At 35.5% G+C, this 27,177-nt stretch overlaps 1 protein-coding gene across 2 annotated transcripts; it reads right to left on the bottom strand.

Annotated features, from left to right (window-relative positions):
- Positions 1–25,980, bottom strand: LOC129749281 (cullin-1). 2 transcript variants are annotated; one of them, XM_055744221.1, is made up of 12 exons: positions 25,822–25,980; positions 4,742–4,859; positions 4,490–4,575; positions 3,600–3,694; positions 2,625–3,472; positions 2,210–2,473; positions 1,798–2,142; positions 1,602–1,733; positions 1,459–1,540; positions 1,269–1,395; positions 980–1,199; positions 1–914 (listed from the first exon to the last, which is right to left on the bottom strand). In XM_055744221.1, exons 2-12 carry the CDS (start codon positions 4,796–4,798, stop codon positions 834–836), a joined length of 2,337 nt encoding a protein of 778 aa, XP_055600196.1. In that variant the 5' UTR covers positions 4,799–4,859; positions 25,822–25,980; the 3' UTR covers positions 1–833. The 2 variants fall into 2 exon arrangements, with proteins under 2 accessions (XP_055600196.1, XP_055600197.1); XM_055744222.1 differs by lacking the exon at positions 25,822–25,980 and having other exon boundaries at positions 4,742–4,961.
- Positions 25,981–27,177: the final 1,197 nt, after the last annotated feature.

Raw genomic sequence — 27,177 nt, 5'->3', positions numbered from 1 at the left:
TTTTCATATACACATGTTTTTTTTTTATTTCAAACATCATTTTTTACCTATGGGAGGCTGGACTGAATTGAGTAATGATTTATTGTTATAAGTATATGAGTTCGTTCTTCTTTTTACAAACCAGATTTTATCGGTGTATTTATAGTTGTTGTGTATTCTTATATTCAACCCTATTAATCTGGTAAAAGTAAACGCTGTTTTCCACCGATTAAAACAAATTGTACAGACTATTTTCAATTTTGATTAGAAAGAAATTTGATTTTTGCACAGGCTAGAGCTATCTTTTGTACCCAAAGACATAATTTTTTAATTGTATTTGCGTTACGGTGTACAACTTTTGCTACCACGGTTATTAAATAATTTTGCACACTTGTCAGAAGGCAGACAAAATGAAATAACCCGAAACAAAATGAACAACTTAATATGTGGTGTTGTATAACTATCGGACTAAGTCTATTTTTCCGAATAAATCGATAACTGCTAGTAAAAAAGTGTTAGAAGATCTTTTTCCATTTGTTTGGAAGAACTAAAACGTCTAAATAATATGATTAAACTAAGCGAAAAATGAGAAAACTTGACCAGGTCATTCCTGTTCTCGGTGTTGCTATTTAATTTTGTATAAGTTGTTGTTTTCCTTTCGGAGGGATGTTTATGAACGGTATGCTTTGTATTTATAATAGCGAAAATATTCTAATTTCGCTTGGATCTATCGAAACATTACGATGTGTTGGCTTAGACGAATAAGTTTATTTCAGTTATTTTGTTGTTGTTTTTCATGGTGTGCTTCTTTAGGGTGTTAGTAAATAACTACGTAGAAGTAATTCGACCACAGATCAAGCCAGATAGCTGTAAGTGTCTTTCTGTCCCTCTTGACGCTCGAGATATTCTTTTTCTATGAGTATGTCAATACATTTCTGAAAAGAAATTAGAGAAATATATAAGTTGTTTATTTTCAACACGTATAGAAGATTCAACTTACTTTTATCACCTGCACCTTCGGTTTAAACCGTGTCGATAACTGGTTGAGCACTTCTCCGACCAAATGCGTGTGATTCAGTACCTTCCTCATTTTCATAATTCGCACAATCGCCGCTTGAATAAGGATCTTACGATCCTCTTCAATGTGCTTGTGAGTGGCTTCCTGTTCAACTTTAAGTTCCGTCTTCAATGGGAAGTTTATATTGATTCGAAGCTTTTTGCTGCAAAGAATGGGTTACATTTTGATCATTTCTCTTGATCAGTGGGTGGATGATAGAAAGTTTACTTACTTCTTGAACTCTTTGTTTAGGTGAACCATTGAACTGTTTTGAAGATTAGCTTCGTCGTCCTCTGATGTAAGCAATTTGGTTTTTAGTAAAATCTGTAACACCTGTACTAGATTTTCTAGGTTGATTCCTTTAACAATAGAATAAAAACGTAAATTATATATATAAACTATTAACGAACTTGTGAAATTACCTGTATTTTCAACAAGCTGCTGGACACTCGAAACCTCTTGTTCGTTGAATTGTAATAGTACGGCCATTTGGAAGGTGCTTGCCTTTAAATATGAGTCGAGTTAAATGTTTTCTAAGCTTGAAGTTTTTACCTTTATTATTTACCTGTAGTGTATACCGCATCCGGAAGTGATTTGTTACAAGTTCACCTCGACACATGTTATAGAGCCAATTGAGCTTGCGTCCGGAATGTTGTTTAGCATAAAAATTGTTGAATCGATGAACAGATTGCTCTAGCTGTATGGGAAAGCCATTATGTTTTAATCGAGATCCAAATTTTATTTAATTTTTTCAGTATTACCTCGAACGGCAGCGAGAAAGTGAAGCTCTGGTTGAAAGGCCAGGAACCACTGGAAAGCACCTGAATACTAAAGTCAATTTCGTTGCCAGTAGCTTTTGATGCTTCTCGAAGCTGTTTAACGTGACCACGATACTGTTCATTGAGATCCTTTGAAACGCCGATATCCTGGAACATCCGCTGCAGTTTGCTCGTGTACTCGAAACCACAGGCTTGCTTCAATTTGGATATCATTGAAGCTTCAGCATCGTCACTAGCAGACATATGATGGCACAAACGCTTGGCCAACATTTTACTGTAGAACTTCTGGAACACGTCCTTATCTTCAATATACTTGAATACGACCATCTGTAAAGGTAGGAGGTTTAAATATGAACATTTTTGTAAGTTTTAAAAAAGAACATCTGAATCGTACCACTTGGTTCAGTGTATCCTCAAGTTCAGCTTCTTCAGGATTCTTACTCGACTTTTTCAATAAAATATCACAGTATTTTGCCAACAGTTCTGGACTTTTGCTGGCGCTCTTGCTCGCCTCCGTGACGGCATTAGTGTTGATGAATTTTCCACATGCTTTATCTAGGGCAGCAACGAACCCACTGTCATTGTTGAAAGCCGTTAGTACCAAAGCGTTGTACTTCTTATGTACTTCGAGGATGGTTTGGACGTAAATTTTAGGATCCTGTAGAAAAAAAATAGTGACTGAGAGTTAATACTGTTTTTTTGACTGCCGAATATAGAACAGAAGTTGGAAACATTCAAATTAAAGTTTAATTCAAGGTATAAACAGAAAATGTTGTCAAATATTTCATTTGCTGATATAAAATACTTACATTTAGAGCAGCTTCTCCGCATTTAGCGATCGCAGCCAATCCTTGGTTGTGAATGTGCGTTTCAAGAATTGCTTTCAACTCTACCAAACCTTCGGTAATACGAGCAACTAAAGAGTACATACGGCGTAGGTCAGAGTTCTTATCAGAGTCCAGTAGATTCTGGAATTCCGTGCGGAACTGTTCCAAGTGTTTTTGGATGAGAACACGCTCGCAGGTTTTTGCTAAGCGTTCCTGGGTGCTTTCATGGAGATACACTTGAACACGTTTCTGTTCCTCGTTGAGACGCAACTCAACACGTTTCATATATTCAGTCACCGGATTTTCTCGCAGAAATTCAGCACTTTCTCGGGTATAAAACATTTCTGTATCTTCCAGGAAAATATTTTCAAAACTCTCTTTGTAAACGGACAGATTTTGCCCCTTGGCATTAGGATCTTCCTCGTTCAAACCTAGTTCAACGTAACAATTTATAACACCGGAAACCAGGCGTGAATTGATAGTTTCTCCGTTTCGCTCCCTCTCTATTAATTTGAGAACGGCATTTGTAACTTGTTTGTTCAATTGCTTGAACAAATTTCCACGCCATGTCACCAGAGCCAGCTGGTAGATCTCGTACACATCCTTGCGACCTTCCTCGCATTCACGCTTAACCCAGTGCCGATTCAGATAAGCACAGACGCCGTTTAGCACTTTGCTCGAGAATTGGTACTCTTCCCATCGCTTGGTGTAGAAGCTTAGTACCTCTTCGTCCATCAGATCAATGCCATTTTTTTGCAGAGCTTGGAGGTACTGCTCCAGAAATTCTTTGAGACGCTTGTACAGCTCCTGACCAACTAGTTGAGCGCCACCTGAAAAAGGTTTGAAAATAATAAAATTGAATAAACTGATAAATAAAATCTCATTATCTTTAGAAGTGTTTAGAATCTTCTAAATTGAATAAGACATAAGTTAGGGATTTCGAAGGTTTTTGCTTACCAGAGGGTATCGAAGAGCCCTTTTTGGAAACTTTAACCGAAGCCTGCCGATTGGCAGGCTGCTGATGGACACTCGTACAGTAGTTATAGACATGTCTGCAACAATAAAAAAAAAATTACATCAATACATTAGGTAAGCCACCACCGGACCCTGACGGAAACTATTTTTGGAAGTGACCCCTAGCTAATCCCATTTCCTTTCTTATAATAAGATCTGAATTAATTAGGGCAACCTCTTACTAACCCAAGGTTAGGAAAAACACTCCCGGCACATAAAAACTGTATAAGTAAAATGCATTAATAAAACACTTTGTAAATAATAAAAAAAAAGGTTAATAGACAACTCGATCACATAACTACAAAAATATATAAATACATAGCTATTGCACAATCCATCGAATCACTTCACTGAAAACAGGATTTTCTTCACGCATGCCAAAATAAATTTCACTCCTTGCATATCACCCATTGAACGTTTTACATCCTATATCTTATATATCTACTGTTGTTTTTTTTTATTATTTCAATATTTTAAATTCGTCATCAAATCGTTTACTGAAATTTTCCGTTTAAATTACTAAGAAAAAGATACATAACAATAATTGTCGACACTTTTGGTGCTTCTCTACATTTATGTTCATAGACGGTAGAAAGCTATCGATTTTTCATATGGGTTTCAATTGCTTCAAACTGATCACTGAATCATCCGTAGAAAACAGGGATCAATCCGGAAATGAACTTAATTTTTCTGTATCCTTTCTTTTTCAAACACTTTGTTCAACACTTCTTATGACGCTGATGTATTTGACCACATCACTTTATGTCATTGAATCTTCTTCAGGGAAATGATTTGCACAAAAAAAAAACAGGAAGAAACTTATAGATTCTTACGTGTAAAGCTGCATATAGCGGGCTGAACGGAGACTCTGTTCTTGTTTGTAAACCTGCTTTATCCCAGATTCCAGGTCACTCCATATCTATAAAATAAACACAAAAAGAAAAAAAACTCTAGAGATTAACCTCTTTTCCAAAACACGGCAGTTCGCACTGAACACTAATTACGAAACATTTTTCTCCATATTTATTCGCCATTGATGGCGAAATCTTTCATTTTCATCATTGCCATGAACAAAACGATCTTACCTCTTCCAGATTGATGTTTCGAAGCCCTGTAGCTCCATGCGAGTTTAATTTAGACATCCGGAGACCGTTTAGCTACGGTTTTATGGCCTGTAGACGTATTCCCGTTGAGCTGAATTTCCTGAAAATTGATAATCCACCAGAGGCAAGAAAAATGGTACGTACAAACGAGTTAGTGACGAAATCAATGTCTGAATGATTGGTTGGTTGGGTTTTATTCGCTCTGTTCCCTTCCCTAGCCTAGCTCGCACATACACATCGCAGTGACCATCTACCGAACGAACTACCTAGCAAGAAAAGCGATGATGAATGAAGTAGAAACGGAATACGTCAAAAAATCGAGCTTCGTTGCAAGATTGTATGCTATCCGTGCAACCAGATTTGAAAATACCACGAAATGGGAATGAACGGTCGATTAAAATTTACACGCGAACTGTTGACAAATAAAATATTTAAAACAGTAGTCCACACATGGGCAGGGATGCCAACTGTTTTTCAGAAATATCTGGAAGGTTTTGAAAAAAAATTCTGGAAAAGTCTGGATGGCTAATTTTATAGTTGACGACCTATCTAAAAATATTGTAGTCTAGGGATCAATACTCTTTACATGAGAATAATTAATCAATGTCTGAGTCTATGTGATCGAAAGGTTAAACAACCGAAAGCTTTGACCCATTCAGTTGTCAAAATAACATCTGTATTCTGATTCACAGTAAATTGAGTGTTGAGCTATTGGGTTTCAATAGTATTTTTTATATTAAAACGTTGAGCTTATTGAAAATTTCTGGACAAATCTGGATAACCTATGAAAAGTCTGGACCAGACAACAAGAGGTCAGTATTTCTGGATGACACATAAAAATCTGGAAGATTCCAGAAAAATCTGGAAGGTTGGCAACGCTGCACATGGGCAACAATAGAGAATTCGTTTTCGTTTGGTAGTGCACCGGTGCACTACCGGTAGTGCACTTTTTGCTGTTTTCATGTTCGTTTTCAGGGTGAGTGGTCCACTGGTAGTGCACCATAAAGTGGACGGTGGAACACTCTGAAAATATTCGGTGTTGCTTGCGCTCTCACCAAAACTATCATTAATTTTGAGAAGATTATGTTGATGACTTTCCATATCAATGACCGGGAAAGTCGAGACAGTAGCTGCAGCATCAGCGACGATGTCTGAGAAACCATTCAAATCTATTTCCACTTCTTCAATCAATTCGCTACCCAAATCTTCTTCACAGGTTGCATTCCTGCCAAGCATTCCTGTTCACGTTTTGCCACAATTTTAGTGTGGCGGACTTTCCTGAGTGTAGCAGTGGAAGTGTTTTTGAACTTTCTTAGGCCGATGACATAGTGAATACGATGCGATGCGATGCGGTGAATGCGATTCAATGCGGTGAACCACATTTGATGAAAATGTATGTGAATCGCTTAAACCTGACATACTCAACGCGGCGAAGGAGATGTCAATTTGTTCCGCCGCTCGAGTTCGCATAGGCTGCGTCCGTAAATTTTCCGCCAATTCGCATCGCATCGCAGGCCGATGACATAGTGAGTGCGATGCGATGCGAATCAGCGGAAAATTTACGGACGCAGCCTACGCGAACTCGAGCGGCGGAACAAATTGACATCTGCTTCGCCGCGTTGAGTATGTCAGGTTTAAGCGATTCACATACATTTTCATCAAATGTGGTTCACCGCATTGAACCGCATTCACCGCATCGCATCGCATCGTATTCACTATGTCATCGGCCTTACGCTCATAAAGTTTAAGTAGTATAATTTTATTAAAATTAGGATAAAATTATTTGTTATTGTTTTGCCTTTATTTTGTAACAATATGTGATGTCACGTTTAAGCTGACCCCCCCTCCCCCCATGTCACAAATTGTCACAAAAATCGAAACCCCCTCTCCCCCCCCCCCCCTAATGCGTGACATCATTTATGGACGGCCCCTTACTCAATTGACGGAGCCCCACTACTCGCATGACGGATAAAGCACGACACAATCAACATTTCTCCGTCATGCGACTGGCAAAGCTCCTACACATGGTCAAATTTCTCCTGAGAGTGACTGGCAAAGCTCTTCACACTTTGATCGGCTGCAGACGGCAGGTACAGTACAACTAATTGAACGACTTGCTGGTAGAGAGCAACAATAGCAATAAAAACTGAAAACGGGCTTGCTGGCAGAAGCAACAATAATAATAAATGCGTTTCTTTTTCGTCTTCAGTTCGGTCGACGACTCGTTCACTCAGAAAAATACTATTATGCATGCAAAAAAAATCCAAAATATGAGCGCTTGTAATCATAGCAGCTTTGCCTACTAGCGACACGTCGCATACGTCGCGACGTTGAAAATAATAACGACGCAACGCGAGTTTCCTAGGAGACTTGAAGCATGCGATTGATGCCCCAAGGAAAATGTACAGTAAATAACATAAACAATGTTCGAGTACAACATCGAAATCGCCTACTGGACTGAAAATAGAAAAACAAACCAGCGAATGACAGGAATACCGCTAGTAAAAAAGCGTCGCTAGTCCTGCTGTCGCTATTCGGTTTGGTGCTTTACACATAATATTATGTATGCCATAGTATTCTCTTATGAAGTGGCGCCATAAGAAAAATTAATAAAATTCATAAGATTGTATTATGACGCGAATGAATTCTGAAGATGAACGCCTACTTCAATGAGAGGTACTTTTCAGCGCGTAGAAGTTTCTTGACATTCTCTTATGAGCTGAATAGCGTTCTCTACAGCCACCTAAACGAACTTGAAAGTAGCTTTAAGAACTTAAATTTTGGGCTGATTAGCATTCTCTTCAGACACAAACGAGAGCTGATTAAGCTTCAATGGAACCTTTTTAAGGGAATTCTGGTTGCTTGGGCTGTCAGTCGGTCTTGGATTATTATAATAATCAAATAGGAAGTGACCAACTATACTATGTAACAGTGCTGCAAATAATCAGTGTCAGCTTTCAATTTTCAATTGAATTTACTGCAGTGTGCGCTCAGTTCATTTCCATTTGCATTCATCTGATAATGAACAGAAAGCTCAATCCCGAAAGCACTCTGCATACTCATTCACGAATCGGCAACATCGGTGCTGAGTATACATTCAGGCTCTTTGCAGGTTCATGAGATTATCCAATCTTCATTTTCAGTTTCAAGCAAACATTGCTGAAAGTGAAAAAAGCTCAATTCGATTATCATTAAGTTTAGTTGAATGGTGACAAAGCTTGTTCGATGCGCTAGACTGCGGAAATTGAATAACAACTGCTGAGATTTCTATTGTAGAGGTGGGAAGGTTGAGAAATAAGTGTTCGGGTTGGCGAGAAGAACGCTGGCGAGGGAGCGTGTGGGACGAATATGGGGGATAAAATTGTGACAAAATTACGACAAAATGTAATAAAATTATGACACAGAAATGACAAAAAATTTGGCAATAAAATGTCAAAACATGACAAATGTGGTAAAAGTATGTCAAAATTATGACAAAAAAAAATGCACAAATCTGACAAATATGACCTTAATTTTACAATGTAATAAAAAAACGCAACTCTGTCGAACATGTTACAAATGTGATAAAATTATGACAATTTTTTTTACAAAAAATTCAAAATTTCGCAAAATTATAACAGACAAAAATGTGACAACTATTACAAAAATATGACGAAATATTGGCAAAAAAAATTCAAAAATTAGATAAGCGTGGTAAAAATATGACGAATATATATCAATAAAATGACAATATCATGACATAAAATTATGATAAAAATAAAACAAATTTATGATACAAATAGGACAAATATGACCAATTTATGATTAAAATATTTAAAAAATTTAAATTGATGAGACAAAAATGTCGTCAAACTGTGTAAAATTATGACAAAGTGGTAAAAATATGACAAATGTCATATCTTTCAGATTGTTGTCATTTTTTTACCAAATTTGTCATGATTGCCATGTTTTTTTTTTCATTTTATTGTTAATTTTTTTTGTAATAATTTTGTCATATTTATCAAATTTATATCATAATTTTGTTTTATTTTTAACACATTTGTCCTATTTTTTTCTAAGGTTTATCGAATTTTTGTCAATTTATTGTTAAATTGTCTAAATTGCAAATTTTTTGTCCTATTTATCAGTTTTTTGTTATAATTTTGTAATTTTTTTGTCATGTTTTGTTATTGTTCTGTCAAAATTTTGCTATATTTTTGTAATATTTCCATATTTTTTGTTATATTTTTATCACATTTGTAAAATTTTTATCCCATCTGTCAGATTTTTGTCATGTTTTTGTTCATTTTTTTTGTCATATTTAGGCCATAATTTTGTCATATTTGTTAGATTGCTGTCATTTTATTGTCCAATTGTTGATTTTGGTAAGTTTTTAGTCATACTATATATTGTCATAATTTTGTCATGTTTTCACCATATTTATTTCATTTTGTCATAATTTTGTCCTATTTTGACCACAATTGTAAAATTTTTGTTATATTTGTCAGATATCCGCCATGTCGTCATCAAAAAATTTATATACATCTCACTTCCCGTCCCCTCTGAACAATCGTATAGTCTTAGCTAATTTCAAATCGTGTTTTCTTTTCGAATCCCATTTCACAATTTTTGAAAATGGCGAAAAAACAAATGCCTACTGAAATTATCAGCAACTTTAGCTGACACTGATTGAATGCTAAAGCTGCATTCACTGATCGAATGCAGTGAGTGACAGAAACGCCTAAGACGCTTCACAGCAAAAAATTTCTAAAAGTATACGCAATCTTAAATACGAGTGATCTACACAGTAAACGAAAACTACCGAGTTCGGTAATTTTTTTTACCGAACCAGCTCTGTAATTTGGAAAAAATCGGTAATTTATGATTTTGACGTCTATTTCTAGCGAACTTCGTTGATCGAATCTTCAATTACCGAGGTTCGTTTAGATATATGTAAACAAATCGGTGTCATCAACTGTTCGGTAAAAAAACGCCGAGCAAACATGTAAAATAATCCTCCCGTCATGTCGCTGCCAAAACAAACGACAAAACTGTCTCTCTCTCTGATACCTGCAATGTAGTGGCATCTCGCTTGCGCTAAATTTCATTTCTCGCTCTTGCTACCGTGTTCAATCGGTTCAATCGTCTCGAGTTTAATCGTGTGCTCGAGCGGAATGCTTCGCCATCTTCGTCGGTCAGCGTGTCAAATTGTGTTGTGATTTTTAATTTTTAAATCATAAGCTGGTAAGTAAAGAATAGCTGGTTACTGGTGCCTCTCCGGACCATCACCCTCACCAATATTAGCAACAGCCGACGCACTAGTTGCATTCATCCAGCTGTAACAAAAAATGCACGGCAGCTGAATACCGTCAGCATCAACGCCTTTTTTTAATCGGTTAAATATCTACTGTTATAGGGTGAAACGACGAATTGGCGGTCGCAACAAACATCGTCATTCGGGTGACCATCACCTCCATCATCGATAGCAGCAGCATTCACAGTTCCAGCTTCCAGCGATCATGTTTCCGGTGAACCCTTCAGAACTTGAACCCAAAACTCTGCATCCGGCAGCTGATTAAATCGGTTTGTGGGTGAACGTCCAAATCAGCACTATTCCCAGCACCACAGCGTTTGCAGCAGCAGCAGCATCACCGCCAACAGCAACATCTACCGCGGCACCAGAATGTCACTTCCCGTTCCTGATTGCTTTCGATATGCGATTGACGGAAATCAACAATTATCCGAATCTGGGTGGAATGTCTGCTATAACGAGAAGGGCACCCGGTATGATGATGGAGGAGAAAGGCAGCATCGAATAGATCAGCTGGAGCAGCAACATCGGATTTTTCGTTTGCCTGTAAGCAGTCTGCCTCTATAAACACCAAGGTAAGTAAAGACTTGTTAATTTTGTGTGTTTTTTTAACATGATATAATTAAATCGAAGTTAGATTCTGATAAAACAGATTGTAGACACACGATTAGGATAAGGATAGGAGCGACGCTCACGATTAGACTCCATTCGGTTTTAGTCCTCTGATAACACATTTGAATATAGATTCAAATTCAGTTTGAATATACTGTTTTGTCCGGGATTTTCATCCTGCTCTCATTTATGCTGCATTTAACAAAAGTGATCTCAGTAATTGAATATTATTACTATATGTATTCTAAATATTACAGGTTGTTCGATTAAAAAAATATCTTCGAAAACCGCCAGTGTTGATTCTAACCGTGGAATGCAAAATTGTCATTGTTTCCCTAAACTGATTGAATTTTGATTGATTTATAAAATAATGAATCCAACAGGAATTTTGTTATGTTTTACACTTGGGGTTGATCTAGTGATCGGTAGCTCAGAATACCGACATTATTGGTTTGAGCTTAAGGTTCGATTCTGATTTCTTTCAGCTTTCACATATCAGATTCAGATTTAAGATTCACATTTTATCCGCATTCGAGATTAAGATTTTAGATCTAATTTCAGATTCAGATTTGAGTTCACGATTCAGGTTTCAAATTCAGATTTGGATTTCGGATCCAGATTCAGATATAGGGTTCAGTTAAGGATTTAGATCCAGATTTCAGATTCAAATTTAATTAAAGGTTTCAGATTCAGATTTCCAAATCAGTTTCAAATTGGAGATTTACATTGGGATTACAATTTAAGATTCATATTTCAGTTTCCGATTCATGTTTCAGTTTGCGATTCAGATTTTAAAATTCAGATTTCAAATAGAATCCGATTTTGAGCTCAGATCGAGATTCAGATTTAGGTTTCAGTTTAAGATTGTCATCCAGATTCAAAATGCAGATTTTATATTGAAATCAATTTAAAGATTTCAGATTCAGATTCAAATTTGCGATTCAATATAAAATTTGAGATTCACATTGATATAAGCTTTTCAGATCTAGGTTCAGATTCATATTAAGGTTTCCGAATCAGATTTCAAATTCAGATTTAAGATTCACATTTAGGTTTGAATTTCTGATTCAGATTTCAGATTAAGAAGGTTCACCTGGAGCTTGCGATATCTAGCAGGTGATTGTTCTACCTATTGGTCTCGCGGTGGCCAGGAAACACACGAAGCTATTCGCAATGTGGAAATTCGTTGGATCAGTTAATGTTTCCAAAAAGGTAGGTTTCATGATTTTTCTGAACACAAAATTTGTTCTAAATTATCACCATTTCACTTCTAGTGTCTGTGTGGTGGAAGACCGTGGTTTGGATGATCTCACTCTTGCTACCGTAATTATTTGTTTCGAATTTGTTACGTGTGCTCGAGCGGGATGAACCAAGCAGTCGTCGCATTTTTTTTTCAAAGGCGGTTTCGTAAGTTTCGTGTGTTGTGAACTTTTCCATTTTTTCAATTTTGGTGCCGTATAAACTGCTGGTAAATATTATCAAATAGTTCACAGAAAAAGGAGCATTGTTTCTCATTGTGTCCTATCTATCCAACTCAATTCCATTGAGTAGAAGAATCTGTTTTTTTAGCTTCTCGCATTCGGCTTTGTGATTTTGTTTGGATTCTGTTTTTTTGTGCCGGGGCAGCCAAGCAACTCTGGTGAACGACGTTGTGGCCTTTTTTGTGCCGGCCGGAACAACAGATATAAACAACAATCAGACTAACTTGGGCGCATGACCAAATCGATGTGCACAACGGATTGAAAGGTGGAGGAAGATTTCTATCCTAGCGGCAAAATGCGGAAAGTGAGTTCCTTTATTGGTAATTATAATTATTCCCCGGTTCCGGGATGTAGATAAGATCAGCTCCGGTTAGCGTAAAAATTATGTTGAAATTTTCTTACAGATAAGATCTCGAAGCCGGTCTCTCGGAAACAATCTCCCATATCGACCTATTTCAGAAGTCCTGGTGGTCGTCGACCGTTCGAAGCCCCACAAACTGAACTGAACTGAACTCGATGATACGGTAAGTTTTAAAATAATGTTCATCCCAAGAAAAATTAATTGAGGTTCTAAGGGCCAGAGAGGTGTACATATATGATTTTTTTTGTCAAAATTGAGATAAAAGATAAAAAGTTCGATGAAAAGCCAATTACAATAATGTGATTACATCAATGATCTTAATAGATAACTTTTTATGTTTTTATTCCACACGTTGTGACCCGTAAACTCATTACTCTTGCTGAAAATCCAGTCATGGTTGTGTAGAAAAAAAACTATTAATCTCTAATGTATCACAAACTAAAACTTGTAATTCGTTGTACCGAAATTGCAAAAATTGATTGAATTCGGAACGTAACAAAAACTTTCCTCTAATATTAGCGGAATTGTTTTTTCAAATTTTGACTAACCAGGCTATTCGGTATCACAAACGACACTGCTGAGCAAAATAAACAAAACAAAAACTAAAAGAACCTTAACACGGGTGCAAGCCTGGTTCAATCTACAATTTCTCGTTCCTGCATGGAAAGACGACTTTGGCCTGCAACAATCTGAGCCTGCCTATTTCTTATTCACCATTCCAGTCTTCGGAGACAGCTTTCATCACCACTACAAAAACATTTTGTGGATTTTGGCTCATGAAAATCAGCTTTATTTTCGATTCGATTGCCACATACAACCGCAAGCCTCAGAATCAGAACATCTACGGACAACTCCTACCAGAGATGTTAAAATCGCGAGTCTACATACTCGCACTTTGCCCTTCTTTGCAGAACGATTTTATTTCGTTAAACTCAATCTGCAATGATGCTATCTAAAGTTCACCTCGGAAAGCATCAGGAGGTAAGCTTCGGGTAAACTCGGCAGGAGTAAACAGCAATCGGGGGGGAAACATCAGCGAAGCAAACGAACAGTTCTGCGAATTAAAGAAAAAATCGTTTTCGTTCGGCAGCCGAACACATCAATCGGACAACGCATGGGGGCGTGGCTAAAAGTGATGGATACAAGGGAACGGGAAACGAGCGAGAGAAGGGTGCGAGGAATGTTAACTCGGTCCGTCGGGCAACGATCGCTCGTGAGCATTCGTGTACGGCAAGCTTCGTTCTGTTGTTTCATTGGTGTGATTTTATTCCTGCGAGGAGGGGAAAACATCAACTCGGAACTGTTCTCTTCGTTTTGTGTGCAATCACGTCATGATTGGAACGAAGATAAAATCAATCTGCACACAACGAGTTAAACTCGGAAAAAATCAGCCGAATGATTCTTTCCGAGGCGAGTTTAAACACCGCTGACTCCTACACTAGCCGAGAGTTTGGAATCCAGTCCTTGGCATGGCTGAAAACTAAACACGCATCATGGCCAAACGGAAGTGTTTCAGAGCACAACAGAAATGTGAGTACAAGATGTTTAAAGTACAATCTAAATAAAATTTCTAGTTCATTTTTTATATTTTCTTCGGAACATTTATTCATCCATTAAAAAATGAAACAAAAAAAAAATTTTTTTTCTTTGTTCAGCATCATATCCGCTCATGAAATAACCTGCTGTGGGGAGCCAAGTTGTGTCTCGGATACTGGATCCAACATCACCGTCGCTCTACTGTATGTGCAGCTCAACTCTTGATATCGGTATCTGCAACGTCATCCTTACCACTCTGATTAGTGGTTTGCAAATGATGATTCCGGTTCGCGAGGTGCCAAATTGCGATTGAAACAGAATATAGATAGTAATGAAGCTACAAGATGTCCAAACAACAGGACGTAACTTCCATGAAAGGCCCAAGTATGGGATGTGCAAAAACAGAAATCGGCCATCCGAAAAAGTAAAAATGAAAAAAATAATATTGAAAAAAAAAATTATAGAATTGGTAGTGCTGGCATGCGTGTAACAAAGATGGTATTATTATGTGGCATGTGATTATATGATAGAAGAATAAATATTAAATTGAGAGTTTGTAAATATATTCCAAACTATTTTCTGAATATAACTATTTCTTATGGTTGAGCTTTTAAAACATTGTGCGGTTAGTGCTTTTGTTCTTTATTATTCGGATTATCATAAATAAAACGTATCAATTGCGGTCATAGTTTAATTTAATAATTAAATAACAAAAAATATGAACTTCAGTGGATTTACATAAAATGATTAATTAATAACTTGAAAATGTTAATCACTTTTGATGAGGTTTAGTTTTTTCTAACTTTACTAGGATTCTGCGAACCAGTTGCATTGCAGCTTTAGTATTCGAATGATAATTGGGATATAAGATTTTTTTAAATTAAAAACAATAAGATAGTAAACACTAAACAGCATGTCTGTTAAGAAATGTTGTGAGGCGTTAACAATATATGTATATTAATTTAATTCCTATTTTATATTTTTTAGCTACAGTCAATTTTGATTCATTGATTTTCACAATTCTCAATAAGGCATGGATCCCGATGGGAAGGTCGAGATCCTGAATTACCGATGTGGTTTATTTCGCACAGCACGAACTTCGATGTGAGATAACACGAGTCGATTCCAGAAAGTGCTCCATGCAAAAAAAACGTCGTTTTAACTGAGCCTCTAATGCTCATCAGAATGGATATGTTTCGCCTGTAGTGTCGTCTGAAAATGCCAATAATATTTACTGAAAACTGTGAAACGTTCGTAAATGTTTACCGAACATCGTAAAACATTCGATAATTTCAGTTTTGGTGCACGGCGTATAACGCGAAATGATTCGAGACTCGAGTCATCTCGCGTAATAATCTGTGCATCATTAACTCAAATTATCGAATATTTTACGGTGTTCGGTTAAAACTCCTTAATTTGGCAGTTTTCGGTTCATATTACTGGTATTTTCAGACGACACTACAAGTGAAACATATCCATTCTGATGAGCATTAGAGGCTCAGTCAAAACGACGTTATTTTAGCATGGAGCACTTTCTCGAATCGACTCGTGTTATCTCACATCAAAGTTCGTGATTTCGGAAAAAATAAAAAATACCCATTTTTCGGTAAAAAATACCGATTTTTAGGTAAATATTACCGAATTTTCGGTAGTAATTACAGACATATCGGTAAAAATCACCGGATTTTTGGTAAATATTACCGAACTTTTTGAAGTTGTCTGGTAAAATTTACCGGTAATTCGGTAGTAATTACAGATATTTCGGTAAACTCTACAGATTTTTCGTTAAATATTACCGATATTTTACAGTTTTTTCGGTAAAAGTGATCCATATTTCGATTATAATTACGGTATTTCGGTAAAAAATTTAGGGATTTCGGTAAAAATTTTAGGGATTTCGGTAAAAATTTTAGGGATTTCGGTTAGAGTTATAGGTATTTCGGTAATAATTACAGGTGTTTCGGTGAACTGTACCGGTTGCTCGGTTCATATAACCGAGCGTTATAGTTTTTTGGTTGAAAATGACCGACCTTTCGGTAATAATTAAAAGACATTTCGGTTCAACAATACCGGTTTTCGGTAATATAACGAGCTGTCATGTTAACAACTGTCAATATTTTGACAGATGATCTGCCGAGTTTTGGTTATTTTTTACCGAAAAAGGTCCGTAATATTTGACAGCTGTCACTTCTCGGCCATGAAAAAATTACCGAACAGTTTAACGAACTCCACATGTTAGGATTTCGGTAAAATAATTACCGAACTCGGTAATTTTCGTTTACTGTGTACTTTTTGACCAGTGTAATTCAAAACTGATGTAATTTTACAATCTTTTTTTATCTATTTTTGAATCGTTCGTATAAATTTAATTTTGTATGATGTATGTTTACACGCCCTGATCTGAAAAATATACCTTAATATAAAATTACATCGAAAACAATATAAAACACGACAGATCCATTGTTTTTCTTTTTTTCGCGGTATTAATTTTTCTGTTTTTATCCGAGATGGTGGTTTATTGTGCGAAAAGAAAAAAATTCGCTTCCGCAGTTAATTTTTTATTAAAACCGAACCAAATTCTTTCAGAATTGAATTAAAAAATGGTAGGTTATAGTTATAGACGAAATGAAAAAAAATGGAATTTCAAATTCTCTTTCGATTGCAGGAATTGCAGTTTTATAAATGGTTCAAAAACCGAATCAATGTTGAATGTTTCTAATGTTTAGGAGATTCCGATTAGGCGTCGTACACAAATTACGTAACGCATGTAGGGGGGGGGGGGGGGGTTAAGTCTGCGTTACTTGCTGTTACATAGGGGTGAGGGGGGGTACTTGGTTCAGTTACGTAACAAATTAATGGAAAAAAAACATAAAGAAAAGAATTGGATTATTTTTGCGAGCAAATCTACGTCAAAAAAAATTTGATTCAGAAAAACCGTTTATGTGTTTGTGTGCGCACTGCGCGAATGAATCGAAGTTAGCCTTGCGGGTTTGTTTATTTTATTGTCACGTCATCGACTGCAGCTCATTCAGTGTTTATATGCAGTGTAACTGACTGTGTGCAATTTCCTCAAATAGAAAGAAGTGAGTTTCATTGTTATAATACTATCGCGTCATTAATTGCATCTCTTTCAATGTTAGTTTACTGAAGACCACAAAATGGATAAAAACGACCTGTTTCAACGCCTCTTCAACGCTACAGTAAAAGCCAATCCAGAGCACAGCAAGAAGAAGTGTCTGGATGAGGCGGTGCTTATCTGGAACAAATCAAAAGAAAATCCGGATACGCAGCAACAAGTGATTTCTGAACAACTCGCCGAAATTTGACCGATGCTGTTTTTTAATTTTTTTTCTTTTAATATTTTTCACTGCAGTATAAGAACGTTTCAGAATAAAAATGCATCAAATAAACTTGTGTATACTTTTACTTTTAATTTCAAAATTGAATATGGGGGGGGGGGGTGGTATTTTGCGTTACGTAACTATAGAAGGGGGGTCTTATCAAACGTTACTTATTGTTACAAAGGGGGGGGAGGGGGTCTAAATTCTAGATTTTTTTCGTTACGTAATTTGTGTACGGTGCCTTACTATGCTGTTCCGGAAGGATTCAAGAATGCTGCCTGACGCTGATCGGCAAAACATCGCCCTGCTGGGGATCATCGGTCACAACCACAATTCCAGCTGCCAGTGATGGTGGGTGTTTTTTGAGTTTGCAGTGTATCGGCAATATATGTTAAATAAAATGACACATGTGGCGTATTTATTTATAAACAACACCCAAAATCTGATTATTTAAAAAAGATTTGTAATATTAACTGTAATATGTTTTGAAATTTACATCATTGTGTATTTTTACACGACGATTTATGTCATCCGTTTTCGTGCATTGTTTTCGATCTAAATTTACACGCCTCAAAAATTACATTGTTGAGAAAAATACACCGTGGTAGAATTTTATATCTAAATCGATGTTCCGTTTTCGTGCATCGTTTTCGATCTGAATTTACACGATTTTTTCTTGCTGTGTTTCATAGCAGTCGAGTGAAACAAGTTAGTTCGGGTTTACGAATGAGCTTTCTACTGACTGATAGACATACTCGCAAAGCTTACCGTAAGCACGAAGATGACTGAGCCGATCAGAAGCTTTTATATTTGTCGACTTTTCTATTCCGTTCATTTCAGTTCAAGCTTTTTACACTGATAAAAATTCACAGTCAATATCATTCGTGCTTTCAGAAATTTTGCAGCACTGCTATGTAAATAAATAGGAAGTTAAATTTGGTCTATGTTGTGAAATACAATAAAATGTCAAATAAAATATAAAATTTATCGATCCACTGTATTTTATTTCATAATATCATAATTGTATGTTTTAAACATAATAATTAATAATTTCGCTTTTGTGCTTTTCTTTTCCCTAAAAATTGTTCATTATTCTAAACAAATTCCATTTTGGTATTCTAATATAGTTCGAGTCGAACAACAAACTTTGTAATCTGAAATTTTTCGGACAGCTTGTATACGGGAAAGAATTGCCATTGAGATGGCCAAAATGATGGATTAATTACAATTTGCCTTGAGTAAACCGCCTTTTCGAATTCTGAACGAAGCTGATAAAGAAAATTACATCTGAAAACACTGCACCAGTGCGTTAGTATTAGTGAATGGTTGTTTAATCAACAGCCTAATAGAAATCGATCTGAGTCAATTGGAAAAACAGCTGATCAACTGTCAATCCATTTCAATTGATTTCGATTGGGTTTCGTTGAACACACCTATTATTCACTTTACTGGTGTTTACTGATGCAAATAAGTTTGAATCAGAGTTGCAAGATTTCAGATAATCATTTGAAATTGATACTCACCGTGATGAGTATCAATTAAGCAGCACAATGAATTTCGTTGTGATGCTCAAAGCTTTCGATATCAAACGAAATTCACTGAGCATCACATCTAGAAAAAAATCAGAAATTCAAAATCCCTTTAGATAAATCTTCAGCTATATTCCCCACTTTTTCCCCTACTATTTTTTGACGACAGTTAAATTTGTAACGAATCTATGGAATATTTTAATGTATCATATAATGTGATTAGCTTTTCACACTAGTGACACGCCAAGTTGAACGACTCCAAACGCTTTGATATAAAAAAAATATGAGCGCTTTAATGATTGGAGTTTATTCAAAATTTTTAATAACGAAAGTGTTAAAGCTCGTGCTACCTATGTTTTAAAAAGTGTCTATGTACACAACACACTACCTTAAAAATGTTGAGAACAACACTTTAATTTTATAATATTATTTGCAAATACGGCGCTTTGGTACTAAACAATTTATAACATAATTTCATAGTCAAGACGACTTAAATAAAAAAATATAAAATTCCGTCGTTGACGTTTTGTTGGTTTTCAAAATTAAAAGCAACAACATAATATGGTATAAAAGCAACATTTCTAATCGTTTTTCTGGCTATTTGAAATCAGTAAAATATGCTTAGTTAGCTAAGCATAGAATACATTAACAGAAAAATCGATATTTGTTTTAACTCTCAAGGGCTGAAATTCTAACAAAAAAAAAGGTCAAAACTCAGATTTTTTTAGGTTTTTTCTTGTATTCTCTCGGCTGTTGACATACAAAAAAAAACATATGTTGAACTGTAATATGATCACAGTCATCAAATTTCATACGGTCCCTTCTTCAGAGCATGTTGTGTACGAGTGAAGGATATCTAAATTTGGAAATATTAATAAAGATCACGTATTCTAACAAATATGCATCTATACATTCAGAATTAAAACCTATACTTTTTTATATCAACTAAATGAAAAAATAGAAGCCGTGATGTCAGTGATAAGCTGTCCTTTGTTTCAACTTTTATTTAAATCTCTTTTCAAACGATATTTTTTTAAACGTCCTTGGTCCTTGACATCCCTTCTCTGTTCTAAACTACTGATTGGTAATGCAATTTTCTGCCGAATTTTTGACAGTAATAGTCAGTAAGAGACTGTCAAATATCCGGAACAACCATAGAGAAAACCAATTTTCGAAACCAATCTTAACATTCCCGATTTCACAAAAACCACTTCAAAATGATGTACTTGGCTGTGAATGATCAATTAACAGTCTAAACTAGCTATTTTAATAAAAATGAACAGTGTTTTTTCCAAGGGTTTCACGAATTTCTTTTAAAGGGCATTTTTAAATGTACTCAAAAATCGTTAAAAAAAATCCAGCTATGATAATTAAAGAACAATATGCATGTGTCTAAAAGCTCATAAGATAATAATCAAAAAATTAGAAGTAAGGCCGCTTAACAAAAGAAGCGATTTTACAATTACTCCAAATGGTAGTACAATAATATTTGATCAATCTTAATATTCAATGGCACATTATTATTTCTGTCATATTCTATTTTCTATTTAGAATTCTATAAATCTTCTGGAAACGCTCTTAATAGAATAAGTGAATTTATCGGACGTGGCTGGTATGAATCATATCCTACTTTTTGGTGCAACGATCATGTTTTCTACTGCAGAAATTTCCCACAGGGAATTTCAAACATCACGCGAGTCGAGATAATATTTGAAAAAGATCTGTGAGCCGGTGCAAATAAAACCGACTTTCCTTCTCTTGAAAAAGAAAATCGTTAAAATGCATAAAAAATCATTAAAATGTCTTTTTTAAATTGAAATAAAAAAGATTAACCGTTAGGATAGAAGCTACAAACCGCCGCTTTCATTTGAAAAGAAAAATTTAGATATTTCTTTATTACTTTTTATTTGGTTCATAAATGCTTTTCATATGTGGTCGATTCCAGCCGGTTGCATAAGCTGAGATGCCATGCGTTTTCATTGGAATGGTTTTTCGTTGGTAACAATCTTTTTTTAATTTTTATAGTTTAAAATTTAATTTGTTTGGAAGATTAAGAAACTCCGTGGGCATGGTAAGAGGCTCATTTATATCACTTTGATATAAATGGGTATGCCTTGTCGCGCAAGATCTTAAAGAATCGAATAGTGTTAGTATCACACCAGATCTTGCGAACACGAACGGATCACTGATGAATACCAGTGAAACGGAACCTACGTGTTGGCCCCACGGCTTTATACAAACGTCTTACCAGTGTTCAATATGGTCCGATCAGTATTGATTGTTTGACCTGATATAATTTTTCATACAATTTGTTTAATAAAGTTTTATATTTCAGGTCCGGTATTCTGTAGGTTCAGATGTGTCCCCGTACGCTAGGCTGTAAAGGTAGTAGTATTCGCCTCCCCAATGCTCTAGTAAGTGTGTATTTGCGGTTTATGAATTTCGAAGGCTTATTCTTAAATCAAGCATTTTACAAGAACTAGAGGCTCATTGGATCAGAATGCTTTTTGGACAGTTTCCTGTTAACAATAATTCTTTCTCGTTTCAACGCTTATTGGTAGATTTGTCTATTGTTCGGTTAGGCTTGAAATTCAATTAAGGTAGTCGAAGAAAGATGTTACGATTTTGAAAAACAATAATATAAAGGCAGTCCAGGAAGATAATATTGGGAATTAAAAATAGGAGTGTTATTTAATTCAACCGAAACAGATTGAGGAAAGTTGCTCTGAGAAGATGTTCAGAGTTAGCGATGAGGCTTTAGAGGAACAGCATTGTCATTAGTAGTATGGTCTTGTTTGGTTATTTATCAATTATTTTATTGTGTGTGTAACGTAGATTTTTTTTTACAATTGCTGCAGTGATAAACACCTTTAAATGGAGATTCTGTTTTATGGTATCCAAGTTGTTAATATAATTACAGAGTAGCCACGCATTTGTTCTGAATCTCTTAAGACTTACTCATTTGTAAATATTTTTATACGCCAATCTATGCTAATCTCAAGAGAATACTATCATGGGCTCAAAGTTTTTGAATCGAGTAAGGATAGGTGATAGGTAGGGCCCAACATAACACTATTCACTGTGACAACAAACCTCAGCCCTACAAAGGCTACTATTTGTTGTTCACTTTACACGACACAATACTTTTCAGTGTGACAACAAAATTCAAACATTCCGCACTTTAGATGACACAATACTACTCACTGTGACAACAAAACTCAGCCCTTCAAAGGCTACTATTTGTTGCTCACTTCACATGACACAAAACTTTTCATTGTGACAACAAACCTCAGCCCTACAAAGGCTACTATTTGTTGCTCACTTCACATGACACAATACTACTCACTGTGACAACAAAATTCAAACATTGCTCCCTTCACTTGACTCAATATTACTCACTGTGACAACAAAACTCAGCCCTACAAAGGCTACTATTTGTTGCTCACTTCACATGACACAATACTACTCACTGTGACAACAAAATTCAAACATTGCGCACTTCAGATGACACAATATTACTCACTGTGACTACAAAACTCAGCCCTACAAAGGCTACTATTTGTTGCTCACTTTACACTACACAATACTACTTAATATCACGACGAATCCAGCAAACAAACCATACCAAAGCTACTATTTGTTGCTCACTTCACATGACACAGTGTTACACATTTACACATTATACAACCGATATAAAATACCCTCGCTCGCAATACGGCTCATTGGCAAGCCCAGCCCTGGTTCGCCAGGGTTTGACTTGTCAGAGAGCAACCGGAGTTTAAATGAGACACATTCTTAATCCGCCCGGTGTATTGCGGTCTCCTCCCAATCCTACCCATTTCATTTACCTAGCTTTCCCCCGCGGTGAGTAATTTTGGCCTCAAAAGGGCCGTGTGATTTCTCATAAAGCTGCCGCTTGAAAAAAAAAAAAAAAAAAAAAAAATTTGTTTGGAAGATTAAGAAACTATTTTCTTCATTCATATTAAAACTCTATATAGCTACCTATAAATTTCAACTTCGTTTTTAAGGTTGCCACTACAAGTAAAAGCAAAGCATAGCTCGAATGCTATAAATAAAATCATAAAACTTTTTTCTGCAAAATTGACAAAAAAAACTTTCGGTAATTCAAAGATACTAAAGGTACTAAATTTGTAAAATTAGGCCCGGTGGATCCTTATAATTTTAATTCTGAATTTTAGTGTTTCCCAGCTTAGTTGTCTTTGCGGTACTTTTTGTGTTAATATTTTTAATAATCAAATATTTAGCTATTCAGATTTTGCTATACTTTTTTATAGTTTCTTGTAATGTCCAGAAGATTTGATATGTTTTTTTCTGGCAAGCACATTAAGCCATTGGGGGTTTTTTTTGAAGAATTTTGAGCTTGGGCATTTCAATGTTTGCGGTTCTTTTCCATGATTACAAAACTTTGCATCAACGTTTTTAAGAGATTTTAAAGTACATTACTGTAGGAAATACAATTTCATAACTTGCATGTCTTAAATCCTCTGAATACGAGCGAGACTCATCAACATATTTGGTCATAAAAACTTTTTGCTCATTCTGTAAAACTTTCATTAAACTAAGACATAAATATTATAATCAGATTCTTACAAGTCACGATAATACATTCTTCAGAAAGATGTTTTAAAATCAAAACTTTCATTCACAATCAACGTCAACGTTTCACACTGAGATTCAAAAAGGAAGAACCTCACTCGATAAAATATTAACTGAACGAGATTTCGCAACTTTGCTTAAGACATAAATAAAAAAAAACAAATTCTTATCATCAACCTGATTGTACTGAGCTTTTAATAGTATGTTCTCTATAAAAATGTTTAAAAAAAGTATAACTGGCCTTTAACATTCATCAAGTATAACTGACAGTTTTTAAAAAGTCGTGGTATGTTCAGCTTTTATTTAACTATAAAACTTGTTTCATTGATAAAAAGATTGCACAAATATTATTCCATGGCATCTCTGCCTTCCAAAAAGTAGTTTTTCTGCTCGTGATTCTCAGTCTGAGAAAGCGTTGACATTCAAGACAAGAACCGTTTATGATACTCACGATGAGATTACCTAGCATCACATTGAGATTCAAAAAGGGAAAATCTCACTCAAAAAAATCTCAATCTCATGAGATTTCGCAACCTTGGTTTGAATTGATGTTTATGACATATTTAGATAAAGATAACGTAAGTTTATTGTATGAATTGAGTAGGTCTAAATTAAAATAAATAACAACGTTCCATGAATTAAACAACCTGTACCTTCATCTTCTGGAAACTTTTTCGGTTGATTTTTTTTTTAGAAAGACTATAAATACTTACAAATTTAATAAATACTGAATCAGAAACAGCAAAGCATCTTGGCTGTAAATATTCAACGAGATAAATCAATGCAATATGACTTGCGCGTGTGCTACCAGGTACGCGTATTTTTGTTCATAGATTTAATGAAGGTCCAAGCAGCAAGTAACAGCATTACAAAAACCTATAAAAAATATGGCTTTGTAGCTAACTATTTTACATGTTTTACAAAGAACAATTCAATAAGCCTCGTGCGAAATTAAAAAAATAGTTTGCTGGAATTTACCCATTAGGCTGAACTAAACTTGTAAAAATTATGAAATTTGTTATTTTTGACTTTATTGAACTGGTTCATCTTGTCTAACTTTCGTAATTTCAATGAATGCTTATTTTTTCGCTCACATTGTATGAATATTTGTAAAGTTAACGTAAATTAGAGGAGCTGAATTAAAGCATTCTGTAAATATAGACATATGGGACAGCTTTGCGGGTATATTTCATATGGGACAAACATGACTTGGTATTTTTTCATATATGTTAAGAACAAAGTTATGAAAGTTTTTAGTCTAAATTGAAGAACTTACTGTATTTGAACGATTTTTGAGATAAACTGCAAAATGACAAAAATGCATATGGGACAGTCTTGCGAATAGCGGCAGAATACGAAGATATTATTAGAGCAAGACTGCATGGAGTTACCCACATTTATTCGAACTATGTTATGTAACGATACCGAAATGGAAATTTAGTGATAACATATCTTAAAGCAATCGACATGTTCGACAGAATTTAATTTACTAAGTTCAGAGATGAATGAACTTTTAATTTTAAAATCTTTCTAATCAAACAATCCATCAAATCCATTATTCAGCTCAATTTAGGTCAACTTCACCTCGCTTTCCACCTTTTTTTCCAGCTCGATTCAGGCAAACTTTACATGATACCGTAGTTGTTTTCACCCCTCGTTCAGTGTTCCACCGTACTAGATAAAAACAAACACAAATCGTCGCCAGTGTATTGCTACCTCACTCACTCACACGCTCTCTCGCAACACTGACAAAATTTTTGGGGCACTACCGCCCGATGGCAGTGCAACACCAGGTTAAAACTAGTGCAACACCGTCCGAATAAACAAGCAGTTTGACAGCACCTAGTGGTGCACCAGTGCAACACTCGGCATAAACAAATACGGTATGATGAGTTTCATCTTGAAAAGGTAAAAGTTACCTTTTCGGCTTCCACGAGCGTTCACCTTGCTATCTCGATAAATTTCACCTTTTTATAATTTTCCATGTAGTTATTTTCTGCAAAACATTGTTTTTCAATAACTGAAAACTATTAATTCAAAATCGATCGAAACGCCGATATCAAAATCCGGTTTTGTATCAAACTGTTCGAATTAGTATGGAGAAAGTGTAACAAACTCTGTTCGTTTCTGGGAACACTTCCAACACAAAAAAAAATCGTGAACCCAAATGGTGAAGGGGAACGGGGTTATTGCCATGACGGGACTTCATTCAAGGCAAATGAAAATCTTTTGTTTTCGTTTTTCGAATCAAAACGTATGAATTTTGCATACAGTACATTTTTTATGTTTACTCACCTTAGCACTTATAGCGAGACCACTTTCAACACTATTTCAAGCCGATCGCACACAGTGATCAAACCGAATTCAGCAGAAATACACCTGAACTACAATTTTCTTTCAACTTTGCTCGTGCACCTCTACCCTGATCCTCTGCCCAGGGCAATTCAACATTTTCTAAAAATTCATCGCAGCTTCGTACAACATTACCTTTTGAGCTCATTGGAGTGAAAGAGAAGCAAAATTGAAAAAGGGTTGTCGCGGTTGTCGCGTTTAAGAACATATATAGAAAAAGGGAAACTCTGATGCATGGGATAATGACACGCCGATTTTTTTTTATATTTCAGCCCTGGGTTTACATTTTTTGTGTATGAATTTTGCTAAAACCAAGGGATTGCAGTGGAGAGAGAATTCTTTGCATTTGGAATGGTAATGATCAAAATTCCACAAAGCTTCACAAATTGCAACAATTAGCACATTTTCACTCTCTCTGAGCACTAGACCGCTGCAAAAACTAACTTTTTGCTCCCATGTGTTTTTTCGATTCCTTTTTGCTCTCCAATTATCTCTGTTAAATATAAGATTATTTGGTTCATCCCTGAATTAGCGCAACGGGTTTTAAATTTGTATGGAAATTAGTATGGGGAAAGTTTTTTTTTCAGATTAAAATCGCTAGGGAAGCGATTTTGGGTTTTATGCAAAAAATAACTTCTTCAATGGGTTACTGTATTCTTAAACTTCAATTTTTACTAAGGTTACTTTCAGCTAGATGCTACCAGAAAAAAGTTAAAGCAATCTGTAAAAAAAAAATCATTCATAGTAGATCAACAGTCAAAACTGTCAGCAGCACTGGAAACCTGAACTTGCATGCAATATTCCTAGATGAATTCTTGAATACAAGCTAATGCGTGGCATACACAAAGGCGTTTTTAATCGGGTAACGCAGATAGAAAAAAAACTGCAGCACTATGTAGAAAGTAAGATACAAACTTTTTGAGATTATTGGAGATACACGGTGATAGCAAGGTTGCCGAAATCACAGAAAAATCTGTAATTTCACAGAATTTTGAGCAAATTTTCATCACAGAATCTGTGTCACAGAACACAGAATTTTGAAATTTTCACAGATTTCACAGAATTTTTGAATTTTGAATGGATTTCCACAATTATAATTTTTTTGGACAGTATCAAATTTAGATTTCTTACTTTGAATTAGAAAAGTATGATAAGATTGGTAATGGGAATTTATTTTGCCCAACTAAAATGTGAAAAAGACCAAATTTATCATGAATTTTCTATGAAATTCGAGGAAACAGCATCACAGAAATCCATCACAGAATTTTTGGGTAAAGTCACAGAAAGTCAGAATTATTT

The sequence above is a fragment of the Uranotaenia lowii genome, chromosome 2, assembly GCF_029784155.1.
Source record: "Uranotaenia lowii strain MFRU-FL chromosome 2, ASM2978415v1, whole genome shotgun sequence".
Classification (NCBI taxonomy): Eukaryota; Metazoa; Arthropoda; class Insecta; order Diptera; family Culicidae; genus Uranotaenia; species Uranotaenia lowii.
Note: the sequence above shows the minus strand (reverse complement) of the source record. Positions and strands in the feature narration are given on the sequence as shown.

Excerpts from the sequence above, each read along its gene's own strand:
- LOC129749281 (XM_055744221.1), bottom strand. The coding sequence starts at position 4,798 with ATGTCTAAATTAAACTCGCATGGAGCTACAGGGCTTCGAAACATCAAT. Across the intron at positions 4,576-4,741 it reads GAAACATCAATCTGGAAGAG|ATATGGAGTGACCTGGAATC; the intron begins GTAAGATCGTTT and ends TTTATTTTATAG. Across the intron at positions 915-979 it reads CGAAGGTGCAGGTGATAAAA|AAATGTATTGACATACTCAT; the intron begins GTAAGTTGAATC and ends ATTTCTTTTCAG.